The sequence below is a fragment of the Balaenoptera ricei genome, chromosome 6 (genome assembly GCF_028023285.1).
Source record: "Balaenoptera ricei isolate mBalRic1 chromosome 6, mBalRic1.hap2, whole genome shotgun sequence".
NCBI classification, from domain to species: Eukaryota; Metazoa; Chordata; class Mammalia; order Artiodactyla; family Balaenopteridae; genus Balaenoptera; species Balaenoptera ricei.
In genome coordinates this window covers 78,144,926-78,160,352 of record NC_082644.1, presented here as the reverse complement: position 1 = coordinate 78,160,352, position 15,427 = coordinate 78,144,926, and the positions used below count along the sequence as shown (strand labels likewise).

The window sequence follows — 15,427 nt, the reverse complement described above, 5'->3', positions numbered from 1 at the left end:
AGTGAAATAATAGAACATGGTATGGAGATGGACAGTGCCAGGGCTGAACTTGGAGTTCACCTGAAGCTGCCCTGTGCATCCAACACTGGTTTTGAAACACATGGCTTCTGGGATTGCTATACCTATCCCACACCCCAGCCACTCAGCCCAGCCATAGGTCTTGCTTCTGCTTCTCTCAATTCCCTAACCTCTCACCACAGTGTCACCTGTTCATTGCTAATGGACCGTACCCAATATTTACCCAAACACTGTCTTGGAAAGGCTAAAACTGCCAACTAATATAGAAGTGAGGGTTCCTATTTTGGTAAAAACTGGCATTTGACCGTGGGAGTTCTCTCCCGAGCCCAGAAGATTTCATAAGAAGATTCTTGACTCCCTTACTGTTAGTTTCTGAATTGTTAGATTTTCCACCCAAATAACCGCCTCAAGCCTATTTCCAGTGCTTCAGCCACACTTCCTTGTTATTTACATGCTATGTAATCAGTACAACATCCTTATGTGTACGCAGAGATGTGACAAGAAGCACAGGAGACTAGTAGTCCTTGCCACTCAGTGGATACAGAAAATACCCCATCAATAATACATCAATAAAAATAACATCTATTATACATGAGAGCCTCACAATTAAGCCAGCACCTGTGCAACATCCTTTCTTTGCTCTTGGTAATAAAGTGCTTTTTAGCAGCTTAGAAAGATGGAAAGAAGTTAACTCACTTGGTTTCGTTTTGTTTCTAGTTTTGTTTTGTTTTTTTGGCCACACCTCACGGCTTGTAGGATCTTAGTTCCCTGACCAGGGATCGAACCCGGGCCCCAGCAGTGAAAGCGCTGGGTCCTCACCACTGGACCACCAGGGAACTCTCTCTAGTTTTCCATTTACTATCTGTGTGATCTTGAACAAGTCACTCCATTGTCTGGGCCAGTTTCAACTTCTGCAAAATGAAGGGGTGGACTATGTGATATCTAAGGCTATATTTCTCCAGGCTTGAGAATTTATGCTCTGATAAATTATCCAAAAATAGGTGAGGTGGAAGCAAGGAATAACAAAGTTTCATGAATTTTTTTTCTTATTTTGCCAAGTGAGGACATCAATCTACTACTACCTACTGCCAACATGATTTCATAGGAGAAAGGACATTTAGCACCAAAAAATGTAAGCAAGCTACCAGCTCAGGATAAAGGGCAACCTTTCCTTTCCCAAAAAAGGATAGTTGGCAGCCTTGCACTGACATATTAAAAATAATAATAAGGTAAAATATAATTCAAAAGCAGAAAAATTACAATGTAAAAATTTATTTTACAATACTCATTATATGTAATTGTTCCCTTGATACACTGTGGCAATTTGGATGGAGATAAATATTCAACAATGCAGCTCCTGGTGAAACTCAGATGTCCAACTTGATATGTTATTTTATTTCTATCACAGTCACATTCTTGTCTCATGCAGTCTAGTAAATGAAAGTGGAACCAAACCTTACTAAATCGCACTCAATTTGGAATACAGCTGTTCCTTAGTAGGGGGTGGCAGTGATTGGACAACACCCCCCAACCCAGGAATACCAGAATCTGCAGGTACCCAAGTTCTTTATATAAAATGGCAAAGTATTTGCATATAACCTATGCACGTCCTCCCACATACTTTGAATCATTTCTAGATTACAGGTAATCCCTAATACAATGTAAATGCTATGGAAATAGTTGTAAATACAATGAAAATACTATGTAAATAGTTGCTGGTGCAGCAAATTCAAGTTTGGCTTTTTGGAACTTTCTGAAATTCTTTCCCCTAAATACTTTCAAACCACTCTTGGTTGGATCTGCGAATGTGGAACCCTCAGACATGGAGGGCCAACTGTGTTCTGAAAAAACTGAGGAGAAGCCGAGGAACAACAGCCCTCTCTCCACCACGCTCTTCCCTACTACCTCCCCACAGGGGACACAGGATAGGAACTGGGAGGGTGGCTGAGAGCCTCCAGCTCAGCCACCACACACCCCAAGCGGCACAGCTTAGGTTCCTGGTCACCCCACCAGAGCAGTCAGGAATAAAGAGCAGCGTCAGTCAGAGGCAACCTTCTAGAACTACTATGCTAAGGTTCCCTGCAGCTGAGCTTCATCTTTTCACTTAAAGAGATGACAGTGGTCCTTGGAATATCCACAGGACTGCTTTGGTGAACCTTAGGGGGCCGTGCATGAAGCTGTCCTCTACCCCCCATACCAGGGGTCAATAAGCAATGGGCTGCAGCTAAAACCTGGCCCCCTAGGGACTTCCCTGGTGGCACAGTGATTAAGACTCTGCACCCGGAGACCTTCAAGATGGCGGAGGAGAAAGACGTGGAGATAACCTTCCTTCCCACAAATACATCAAAAATACATCTACATGTGGAACAGCTCCTACAGATCACCTACTGAATGCTGGCATAAGACCTCAGACTTCCCAAAAGGCAAGAAACTCCCCACATACCTGGGTAGGGCAAAAGAAAAAAGAATAGGGATGGGACCTGCACCTCTGGGAGGAAGCTGTGAAGGAGGAAAAGTTTCCACACACTAGGAAGCCCCTTCACTGGTGGAGATGGGGGGTGGGTGGGGGGGAAGCTTCGGAGCCACGGAGGAGAGCGCAGCAGCAGGGGTGCAGAGGGCAAAGCGGAGAGATTCCTGCACGGAGGATCAGTGCCAACCAGCACTCACCAGCCAGAGATGCTTGTCTCCTCCCCCACCAGAGCAAGTGGGGACTGGGAGCTGAGGCTCGAGCTTCAGAGGTCAGATCCCAGGGAGAGGACTGGGGTTGGCTGCGTGAACACAGCCTGAATGGGGTTAGTGCACCACAGCTAGCCAGGAGGGAGTCTGGGAAAACGTCTGCACCTGCCTAAGAGGCAAGAGACCACTGTTGCAGGGTTGCGCAAGGAGAGGGGATTCAGAGCACCGCCTAAACAAGCTCCAGAGACGGGTGCGAGCCGTGGCTATCAGCATCAGCGTGGACACCAGAGACGGGCATCAGGTGCTAAGGCTGCTGCTGCAGCAACCAAAAAGCCTGTGTGCAAGCACGGATCACTATCCACACCTCCCCTCCCAGGAGGCTGTGCAGCCCGCCACTGCCAGGGTCCCGTGATCCAGGGACAACTTCCCCGGGAGAACACACGGTGCACCTCAGGCAGTTGTGACGTCATGATGGCCTCTGCCGCCGCAGGCTAGCCCTGCATTCCGTACCCCTCCCTCCCCCCAGCCTGAGTGAGCCAGAGCCCCGGAATCAGCTGCTATTTAACCCCGTCCTGTCTGAGCCAAGAACAGACGCCCTCAGGCGACCTACACGCAGAGGCAGGGCCAAAACCAAAGCTGAACCCCAGGAGCTGTGCGAACAAAGAAGAAAAAGGGAAATTTCTCCCAGCAGCCTCAGGAGTAGTGGATTAAATCTCCACAATCAACTTGATGTACCCTGCATCACTGGAATACCTGAAGAGACAACGAATCATCCCAAAATTGAGGTGGTGGACTTTGGGAGCAACTGTAGACTTGGGGTTTGCTTTCTGCATCGAATTTGTTTCTGGTTTTATGTTTATCTTAGTTTAGTATTTAGAGTTTATTATCATTGGTAGATTTCTTTATTGATTTGGTTGCTCTCTTCCTTTTTTTTTATATATATAGATTTATATGATTTTTTTCCTTTTTCCCTTTTTGTGAGTGTGTATGTGTATGCTTCTTTGTGTGATTTTGTCTGTATAGCTTTGCTTTTACCATTTGTCCTAGGGTTCTGTCTGTCCGTTTTTTGTTTGTTTGTTTGAGTATACTTTTTAGCACTTGTTATAATTGGTCAATTTGTTTTTTGGTTTGGTTGCTCTCTTCTTTCTTTCTTTTTTTCAATTACTTTTTAATTTTTTTAATTTTTAATAATTATTTTTTATTTTTTATTTTAATAACTTTATTTTATTTTATTTATTTTTTTCTTTCTTTCTTTTTTTCTCCCTTTTCTTCTGAGTGGTGTGGCTGACAGGGTCTTGGTGCTCCAGCCGGGTGTCAGGCCTCTGCCTCTGAGGTGGGAGAGCCAAGTTCAGGACACTGGTCCACCAGAGACCTCCCAGCTCCACGTAATATCAAACACCAAAAGCTCTCCCAGAGATCTCTATCTCAATACTAAGACCCAGCCCCACTCAACGACCGGCAAGCTAGAGTGCTGGACACCCTAAGCCAAACAATGAGCAAGACAGGAACACAACCCCACCCATTAGCAGAGAGGCTGCCTAAAATCATAATAAAGTCACAGACACCCTAAAACACCACCAGATGTGGTCCTGCTCACCAGAAAGACAAGATCCAACCTCATCCACCTGAACACAGGCACTAGTCCCCTCCACCAGGAAGCCTACACAACGCACTGAACCAACTTTAGCCACTGGGGGCAGACACCAAAAACAACAGGAACTACAAGCCTGCAGCCTGCGAAAAAGAGACCCCAAACACAGTAAGTTAAGCAAAATGAGAAGACAGAGAAACACACCGCAAATGAAGGAGCAAGGTAAAAACCCACCAGACCACACAAATGAAGAGGAAATAGGCAGTCTACCTGAAAAAGAATTCAGAGTAATGATAGTAAAGAGGATCCAAAATCTTGGAAATAGAATGGAGAAAATACAAGAAACGTTTAACAAGGACGTAGAAGAACTACAGGGCAAACAAACAATGATGAACAACACAATAAATGAAATTTTAAATTCTCTAGAAGGAATCAATAGCAGAATAACTGAGGCAGAAGAACGGATAAGTGACCTGGAAGACAAAACAGTGGAAATAACTACCACAGAGCAGAATAAACAAAAAAGAATGAAAAGAATTGAGGACAGTCTCGGAGACCTCTGGGACAACATTAAACGCACCAACGTCAAATAATATGGGTCCCAGAAGAAGAAGAGAAAAAGAAAGGAACTGAGAAAATATTTGAAGATATTATAGTTGAAAACTTCCCTAATATGGGAAAGGAAACAGTCAGTCAAGTCCAGGAAGCACAGAGAATCCCATACAGGATAAATCCAAGAAGAAACATGCCAAGACACATATTAATCAAACTATCAAAAATTAAATACAAAGCAAAAATATTAAAAACAGCAAGGGAAAAACAATAAATAACATACAAGGGAATCCCCTTAAGATTAACAGCCAGTCTTTCAGCAGAAACTCTGTAGGCCAGAAGGGAGTGGCAGACATATTTAAAGTGATGAAAGGGAAAAACCTACAACCAAGATTACTCTACCCAGCAAGGATCTCATTCAGATTTGACAGAGAAATTAAAACCTTTACAGAGAGGCAAAAGCTAAGAGAATTCAGCACCACCAAGCCACCTTTACAACAAATGCTAAAGGAACTTCTTAAGGTACAAAACACAAGAGAAGGAAAAGACCTACAATAACAAACCCAAAACAATTAAGAAAATGGTAATAGGAACATACATATCAATAACTACCTTAAATGTAAATGGATTAAATGGTCCAACCAAAAGACGTAGACTGGCTGAATGGATACAATAACAAGACCCGCATATATGCGGTCTGCAAGAGACCCACTTCAGACCTAGGGACACATATAGACTGAAAGTGAGGGAATGGAAAAAGATATTCCATGCAAATGGAAATCAAAAGAAAGCTGGAGTAGCAATTCTCATATCAGGCAAAACAGACTTTAAAATAAAGACTATTACAAGAGACAAAGAAGGACACTACGTAATGATCAAGGGATTGATCCAAGGAGAAGATATAACAATTATAAATATTTATGCACCCAACATAGGAGCACCTCAATACATAAGGCAAATGCTAACAGCCATAAAAGGGGAAATCGACAGTAACACAATCATAGTAGGGAACTTTAACACCCCACTTTCACCAATGGACAGATCATCCAAAATGAAAATAAATGAGGAAACACAAACTTTAAATGATACATTAAACAAGATGGACTTAATTGATATTTATAAGACATTCCATCCCAAAACAACAGAATACACTTTCTTCTCAAGTGCTCATGGGCCATTCTCCAGGATAGATCATATCTTGGGTCACAAATCAAGCCTTGGTAAATTTAAGAAAATTGAAATCGTATCAAGTATCTTCCGACCACAACACTATGAGACTAGATATCAATTACAGGAAAAAATCTGTAAAAAATACAAACACATGGAGGCTAAACAATACACTAGTAAATAACCAAGAGATCACTGAAGAAATCAAAGAGGAAATCAAAAACTACCTAGAAACAAATGACAATGAAAACACGACGACCCAAAACCTATGGGATGCAGCAAAAGCAGTTCTAAGAGGGAAGTTTAGAGCAATACAGTCCTACCTCAAGAAACAAGAAACATGTCAAATAAACAACCTAACCTTACAGCTAAAGCAGTTAGAGAAAGAAGAACAAAATACATCAAAGGTAGCAGAAGGAAAGGAATCATAAAGATCAGATCAGAAATAAATGAAAAAGAAATGAAGGAAACAATAGCAAAGATCAATAAAATTAAAAGCTGATTCTTTGAGATGATTAAAAAAAACTGATAAGCCATTAGCCAGACTCATCGAGAAAAAAAGGGAGAAGACTCAAATCAATAGAATTAGAAATGAAAAAGGAGAAGTAACAACTGACACTGCAGAAATACAAAGGATCATGAGAGATTACTACAAGCAACTATATGCCAGTAAAATGGACAACCTGTAAGAAATGGACAAATTCTTAGAAAAGCACAACCTTCCAAGAGTGAACCAGGAAGAAATAGAAAATATAAACAGACCAATCACAAGCACTGAAATTGAGACTGTGATTAAAAATCTTCCAAGAAACAAAAGTCCAGGACCAGATGGCTTCACAGGTGGATTCTTCAAACATTTAGAGATGAGCCAACACCTATCCTTCTCAAATTCTTCCAAAATATAGCAGAGGGAGGAACACTCCCAAACTCATTCCACAAGTCCACCATCACCCTGATACCAACACCAGACAAAGATGTCACAAAGAAAGAAAACTACAGGCCAATATCACTGATGAACATAGATACAAAAATCCTCAACAAAATACTAGCAAACGGAATCCAACAGCACATGAAAAGGATCATACACCATGATCAAGTGAGGTCTATCCCAGGAATGCAAGGATTCTTCAATATACGCAAATCAATCAATGTGACACACCATATTAACAAATTGAAGCAGAAAAACCATATGATCATCTCAGTAGGTGCAGAAAAAGCTTTCGACAAAATTCAACACCCATTTATGATAAAAACCCTCCAGAAAGTAGGCACAGGGGGAACTTAACTTCAACATAATAAAGGCCATATATGACAAAGCCACAACCAACATCGTTCTCAATGGTGAAAACCTGAAACCATTTCCACTAAGATCAGGAACAAGACAAGGTGGTCCACTCTCACCACTGTTATTCAACATAGTTTTGGAAGTTTTAGCCACAACAATCAGAGAAGAAAAAGAAATGAATCCGAATCAGAAAAGAAGAAGTAAAGCTGTCACTGTTTGCAGATGACATGACACTATACATAGAGAATCCTAAAGATGCTACCAGCAAACTACTAGAGCTAATCAACGAATCTGGTAAAGTAGCAGGATACAAAATTAATGCACATAAATCTCTTGTATTCCTATATATTAATGATGAAAAATCTGAAAGAGAAATTAAGGAAACACTCACATTTGCCATTGCAACAAAAAGAATAAAATACCTAGGAATAAATCTACCTAAGGAGACAAAAGACCTGTATGCAGAAAACTATAAGACACTGATGAAAGAAATTAAAGATGATACAAACAGATGGAGAGACATACCATGTTTTTGGATTGGAAGAATCAACATTGTGAAAATGACTGTACCACCCAAAGCAATCTGCTGATTTAGTGCAATCCCTATCAAACTACCACTGGCATTTTTCACAGAACTAGAACAAAAAATTTCACAATTTGTATGTAAACACAAAAGACCCCGAATAGCCAAAGCAATCTTGAGAACGAAAAATGGAGCTGGAGGAATCAGGCTCCCTGACTTCAGACTATACTACAAAGCTACAGTAATCAAGACAGTATGGTACTGGCACAAAAACAGAAATATAGATCAATGGAACAGGATAGAAAGCCCAGAGATAAACCCACGCACATATGGTCACCTTATCTTTGATAAAGGAGGCAAGAATACACAGTGGAGAAAAGACAGTCTCTTCAATAAGTGGTGCTGGGAAAACTGGACAGCTACATGTAAAAAAATGAAGCTACAACACTCCCTAACACCATACACAAAAATAAACTCAAAATGGATTAAAGACCTAAATGTAAGGCCAGACACTATACAACTCTTAGAGGAAAACATAGGCAGAACACTCCATGACATAAATGACAACAAGATCCTTTTTGACCCACCTCCTAGAGAAATGGAAATAAAAACAAAAATAAACATATGGGACCTAATGAAACTTAAGAGCTTTTGCACAGCAAAGGAAACCATAAACAACACGAAAAGACAGCCCTCAGAATGGGAGAAAATATTTGCAAATGAAGCAACTGACAAAGGATTAATCTCCAAAATTTACAAGCAGCTCATGCAGCTCATTATCAAAAAAACATACAACCCAATCCAAAAGTGGGCAGAAGACCTAAATAGACATTTCTCCAAAGAAGATACACAGATTGCCAGCAAACACATGAAAGGATACTCAACATCATTAATCATTAGAGAAATGCAAATCAAAACTACAATGAGGTATCACCTCACAGCAGTCAGAATGGCCATCATCAAAAAATCTACAAACAAGAAATGCTGGAGAGGGTGTGGAGAAAAGGGAACCCTCTTGCACTGTTGGTGGGAATGTAAATTGATACATCCACTATGGAGAACAGTATGGAGGTTCCTTAAAAACTAAAAATAGAACTACCATACGACCCAGCAATCCCACTAGTAGGCATATACCCTGAGAAAACCATAATTCAAAAAGAGTCATGTATCACAACGTTCATTGCAGCTCTATTTACAATAGCCAGGACATGGAAGCAACCTAAGTGTCCATTGACAGATGAATGGATAAAGAAGATGTGACACATATATGCAATGGAATATTACTCAGCCATAAAAAGAAACGAAGTTATTTGTAGTGAAGTGGATGGACCTAGAGTCTGTAATACAGAGTGAAGTAAGTCAGAAAGAAAAAAACAAATACCGTATGCTAACACATATATATGGAATCTTAAAAAAAAAAATGGTTCTGAAGAAGCTGTGGGCAGAACAGGAATAAAGACACAGATGTAGAGAATGGACTTGAGGACACGGGGAGGGGGAAGGGTAAGTTGGGATGAAGTGAGAGAGTGTCATGGACTTATATATACTACCAAATGTAAAATATATAGCTAGTGGGAAGCAGCCGCATAGCACAGGGAGATCAGCTCGGTGCTTTGTGACCACCTAGAGGGATGGGATAGGGAGGGTGGGACGGAGATAGAAGAGGGAGGAGATATGGGGATATACGTATATGTATAGCTGATTCACTTTGTTATAAAGCAGAAACTAACACACCATTGTAAAGCAATTATATTCCAATAAAGATGTTAAGAAAAAAAAAAAAAGACTCTGCACCCCCAATGCAGGGGGCCTGAGTTCGATCCCTGGTCAGGGAACTAGATCCCACATGCATGCTGCAACTAAGGAGCCCTCACGCTGCAACTAAGACCTGGCACAACCAAATAATAAATAAATAAATAAATATTAAAAAAAAATTTTTTTTCAATAAAAAATTAAAAAAAATAAAGCCTGGCCCTCTGCCTGAACACCTGCAGTCCATTTTGTAATAGGGGATGCTCACTCTGATATCCAATAAATGAAATGTTATCCCAATAGAAAAGGAATTCTATTCTTCTTATTTGTAGACATGCATTACGGAAAAAAAAAAAGAATTGTACTCAATTATTATTATGTTTTGACCTCCATCAGAAAGTTTATGGAAATGTTTTCTCACTTATTATATAAGTAATAATAATAATATTATTATTATATTATAAGACGAATGGATAAAGAAGATGTGACACATATACACAATGGAATATTACTCAGCCATAAAAAGAAACGAAATTATTTGTAGTGAAGTGGATGGGCCTAGAGTCTGTAATACAGAGTGAAGTAAGTCAGAAAGAGAAAATAATATAATATTATATTATAATGATATTATTACATAATAATCTTGATTTTGTCTCTTGGCCCATAAAGCCTCAAAGATTTACTAACTGGCTCATTTTTGAAAGTTTGTCTACCCTGGCCCTAGGGTGAGGAAATAGCATACTTAAAGCGAATTCACTTTCTCTTGCCTCTGGCCGGCAGTGACTGTCTCCTCATTTCAGAAGGAGAGAGAGGCCATCTCTGCCACTTCTCTGCCTTGGGGGTAATGGGTCATCCCTGGGTGACTGAGTCATGCAGGTGACAGGACACCTGCCTGAGGGGAGCATGAAACTCTGTAGTGTGCCTTGTGGCTCAGCAACTCTTCCATGCCCTTGAAAACAGACCCTCAAGGATGTATGCTTGGCCGTGGGGGCCCTTTTAGTTCACTTGACTTGCTTACAGGCCCTGAGCACTGCCAGCTGTTGGCACGTAGCAGGAGACTGTGGCAGAGAGAAGCCAGTATAGTGTGAAGCTTTCCCACAGAATGTGGGTAATCCTAGGGGGCTAACCCAAAGATCACTGACATCTTTCCCCCTCAGCTGGCCCTTGTAAGTTAGGACTCTTATCTCTTTAGACACCGAAGTGATGTGCCTTCGATTTTTTTTTTTTAATTTTAGGAAGACGTGATTTTCAAAGCTAATTATGAAAACATTTGTCATTGGAATCGGTGGGTGAGTAATTTTGCTACAAACAGTTGATCGAGATACTCAGGATGTCCAAAGGGTGTTTCCATGTGGATGTGGTGGGGAAAGGAGAAGCAGTGAGAAGGATTCCTGAGTCCCAGAAAAGAGAACAGGACACTTGAATTTAAAACAGTGGAGCATCGGCTACGTAAATGCCAACAGGAGACGAGAGAGTTTCCTATAAACAGAAACAGGGGAGTCGGTACACAAAGTTTACCTGCTTTACTGTTTGTTTTCTAAAGCTGACACCAGAGGCAAGGCCTGTTCTGATGCTACATTGGTTTAGAGTGATTTATCGTTCTCCATATGGCTGCTCCTCCAGTGTGACATAGGAGAAAGTCTATCATTTCTTGCCAGTTATGCCCAGCTTTGGACATGTGGAATAAGGAACCACCTCACCTCTACCCCTTTTCCCCATACTTTTCATCTTGAGGTAGTCCTTATTTCCCTGGCATGATTATTAATCATTCACCCCTCTCCCTCTCAGAAGTGTCCTAAATTATATGGTCACCCTACCCATGGTACCAAGAAGTGGGCATTCAAATAAGACAATAGCAACTTAAAAGGACATTATTTGTTTTGTTAGTGTATTATGTTCATCTTTCTTCTGAGTCCTTTCACATTATGTGTAGTCTAGTTAATAAAATATTTAAGACTATTGAAATTAAAAGTTTATAATTTGGGGGAGATCATCGTATTATTGCATTACATAACTATAGTAAGTAATCTATTAGAAGTAACATTGAATGAATTAAATGCTGGAACTCTGCCTTGACTTGCTCCCATCTAATCAGAACCAAGTTCAGTTTTTCTCTGCGTTGCTTCTCGTCCATTTTTTCCTTTCCACACTCACTGCCACCATCCTAATTCAAGCCCTCATTCCCTAACTCCAATCTCCTCCTCTTAATCTTTCCTACATACCTCTACCAGTTTAATCTTCAAACAGAATTTTTAAATTTCTCTCACCTGATGAACAGTATTCAGTGGTTCCCAATTATTTAAAATGCAATCTAAATTTCCTGATATATGAGGACCAACCAAAAATAATAACATGTATTAGCTTCAGGGGTGGGCAGATAGGCAGGGTACAGGAAAGATTTGATACAGGAGCTTAGTGGTGTCACCAAAGACTCCGTTTCTCTCTGCCTCTTCTCTGTGTCTTCCTCCTTTTGGATTCATCCTAAAGTTGGCTCCATTTTTTGGTCGCAAGGGACTACTAGCAGCTCCTGGGACCTCATGCTTCTTCTTAGCCTGTCACTAGGGGGAAAAAAGTGCTTTGCTTCCCCTAGGTCAAGGGTCTTTGACAGGACCACCTGGGTCACATAGCCACAGTTAACTGTGGCAAAAGCGAGGGGATTGCCTTGATTGGTTTAGGCCATTGGGTCCCTGCTCTGGAGTTGAGAGCGGGGTCAACCCCAGCCAGACATTGGAAACAGGGGTGGAACCTGGGGAGGCCACTACCAGGTCCACTACAGAATCCAATCCGACTTCTATTCTGCACGTGTGTGAATAAATTCCCCTCATCTCAATATTCCAGTGTAGTGCCCTCTGTCTAGAAACCTGTGTCATGCTTTCTTGCCACGTGCATTTGGTTCTATGCATAACTTCCTAAGAAAGCCTCTCTTCACTGTCTCTTCCTCAGCAAGTGCCAGGATTTCATTTTAGTGCTGCTGCTTCTGCAAAGCCCCTGCCAGACTCAGCTGCAGTTCCTGCTTCCTTTCTCCAAACTCACTGTGCTGTATCTCTCTCATGTACTTACCACTTGCTGCCCTATGAACTAAATATTCAGTTGAGACTGCAAGGAATAGTAAAGGTTCTAGAGGATTCAAGTGGCATCCATGAACCTCCTGAAAACTTAATGCATGTGTGAAGATGTTCATTTTTCTGGGGAAAGATTTTATAACTTTCATCAGATTCTTGCAAAGTTCCTTCCTTAATGTTACAAAATGTAAACTCCATGGGTGTTAGAGTTGGACTTTGTATCTCATCTCCATTACTTGCTAGTTGTTACCTTGAGCAAGTTTTATGAGAATACAGCTTTTCAACCCTTTCCTCAACTGGACAATGGGAAAATTATTATCTACCTTGGACGAATGGATTGCAGAATGGATTCTCCACTTGTTGGAGTAATTACAGACAGCCTTTTTAACTTCTCCTTCCCAAATACCATGTTCCAAATACAGTGACCTCTCTTTTCACCTGTCACATAGAAAACAAATGGACTAGGAGTTGTGCATTTATTTGAGTGTTATGAACAAAGGAGCAAGTGGGCCCAAGGAGTCCCCCATTTCCTTCCCTAGTCCCCAGGATAGAACATGCTCCTGTCTGGACACTCTGGCCCCAGGGTTGGAGAGCACATGCATGAAGCTGTGAGCCTGCTGGTGCATGGTGGGTATGAGCATGCTGAAGGAGAAGGGTTGAGTCTTAAGGTGTCACCTGACCTGGATGGTGGCAGTCTAATTACAGGTCCTAGGCTCAGACTTGTTACATACTTTTCCCCCTCCCTCATCTTTCTGACCTGGACTGCCTTCTAGCTGGTCCACCTCTACTAAGTCTACAAAAATGGGGTGCTTATTTCTCATTGGCTCTAGCTAAGTCAGTGAGAAGGGATCTAATTACTGTTGGTTCAATTGCATGATCTTAACTAAAGAGGTAAGTCTAGAAAATGATACATTTTCTAGCCAGGTTGCTCATACTGTAATAAAGTTATCCCTGTTTACTGTGTATTTTAAACCAAAATTCAATAATCGAACTATGGGCATTCAACATGGATTACAGACATTTTCAGTAAAGGGGGAAAAAAATTCTCCTAACAGTATTTTCTCAGTGCATAGGGAAAGACCCACCCACTTTTCCATTTTGAAGGAGATTGCCCATATCCTACCCAATTGTGTGATCCAAGGTTAAACAGAAAAAACAAAACAAACAAAAAAATCCCAAAAAAACCAAAAAAAGTGTGAATCAAGTTTCTTCTATTAATACTTTGTAGGTGTAAGATATTTGGCTAATAATTGAATTATATCCAATAAACAATTTTGATGAATAAGTATTAGTTCCTTTCCCCTTTCTAGATTATAAACATACTGCAATTCATCTTACCTCAGAATAAGCACAATTCATGTGCAGTCAGAAGTTTTTTGTGCTGTAGACATTTGGTGGTATGATGAAGTCTTGCTTTCTCCGAGTAGTGGTTTTAAATGCACAAAATAAAATACAGAAATACAAAGGAAACCAGTTATGATAATAATATAGTTATAAAAATATTTTTAAAAGCAAATTTGTAGCATTATGATACACATGCTTCTTTGTTAACTCACTAAATAACAGTGTCCTGTGGTGAGTCTAAAAGCTGCTGTAAATTTGAAGTAATAGAGTGTCAGTGATACTTCAAGATATCTTCCCCAAGTGCAACATGATATGAAAATACCTGTCTGTGATTTCTGTTGGTGAAAAAGCCACAGGTACTATTAATAATACTGTTGCTAGTGACTTATATTTTAATTAAAGGAAATGCCAAAATTCTGTTAGAATTTATTGAAAATAAAGATATAATATCTTTCAAGTTCACAAAGACCCCGAATCTGTCCATAGACTCTTTGGAAGTACATAAGCCCCAGATTTAAAAAAAAAAACTCTTTGAGTGACTGAGTGGAGAAGTGCTTCCCCCCAACTATGCGTGGTTCTGGGTACTGGAAAACTAGATACATACACAGAGGAGTTGGTCAGGGTCGCCATTCTCCTTGATGTCACAGTCCAGCCAGAGGGGACAAGTAACTGATAGGATGTGATAAGCTACAATGGACCTCCCAACCAGCGCCAAAGTGGAGAGAGATTGGGGAAAAGGAGGCATTCCAAAGGAGATGAAAAGTCATGATAGGTGGGCTTGTAATAAGCCACTCCTCCATTTTTCTTCACTGTGCATTGAAACAAAATCCCAGTGACCAAGTGCAGTTTTATATACTTGCACTAAAGTGTGCTACTCATATTCTCTGTGTGGCATGTGAACCTTGTGAATGTTTCAGCATAGACAAAAAATCCTTTTGCTTCCAATACAATAGCTGTAATTTAAGTCTTAATATTACGCAGTTCACTTGCCCAATATTAGTTACCTTTCTACTCCATCCTTTCCAGCTTATTTCTTATCATTTGTTGCATCAGATCTGCTTGAGCCTATGATTTTTGCCAACAAAGTCCTATCTATGAAAGAAATAATTTTTTCTTAGATATTACATATTGTTTTAAATATCCTTTTTCTAAGATCAATTTAAAATGTTTTATGTTCTTTTAATGCATCTTCTTTCTTGGTATTTTCTTTCTTTGTTTTCTTTTTTTGTTGTTCAGTGTGACAAATGGTGGGAAGACAACACTGGCTAAGAATTTGCAGAAACGCCTTCCAAACTGCAGTATCATATCTCAGGATAATTTCTTTAAGGTATCTATAAAACTTCTCAGATAATTTATTTAACCAAAAGAAGTTATAGTAGCAAAGTTAATTGCATTACATCCAAAAGCGTTTGCTGAGTGATTGAGCTTTTGTAGTGAAGGGAGGCTCAATGCAGTAG

General features: G+C 40.4%; 1 protein-coding gene across 5 annotated transcripts in view; it reads left to right on the top strand.

Moving 5' to 3' along the window:
- Positions 1-15,427, top strand: part of NMRK1 (nicotinamide riboside kinase 1) — a 46,395-nt gene that overhangs the window by 2,298 nt on the left and 28,670 nt on the right. For all 5 annotated transcript variants that reach the window (XR_009503695.1, XR_009503694.1, XR_009503696.1 and 2 more), the window contains exons 2-3: positions 10,800-10,853; positions 15,207-15,297. Coding sequence is in view for 2 of the 5 variants with exons in the window: in XM_059924934.1 (XP_059780917.1) it covers positions 10,825-10,853; positions 15,207-15,297 (120 nt within the window). In the remaining 3 variants the exon portion in view is untranslated. The remainder of the gene's footprint in view (positions 1-10,799; positions 10,854-15,206; positions 15,298-15,427) is intronic.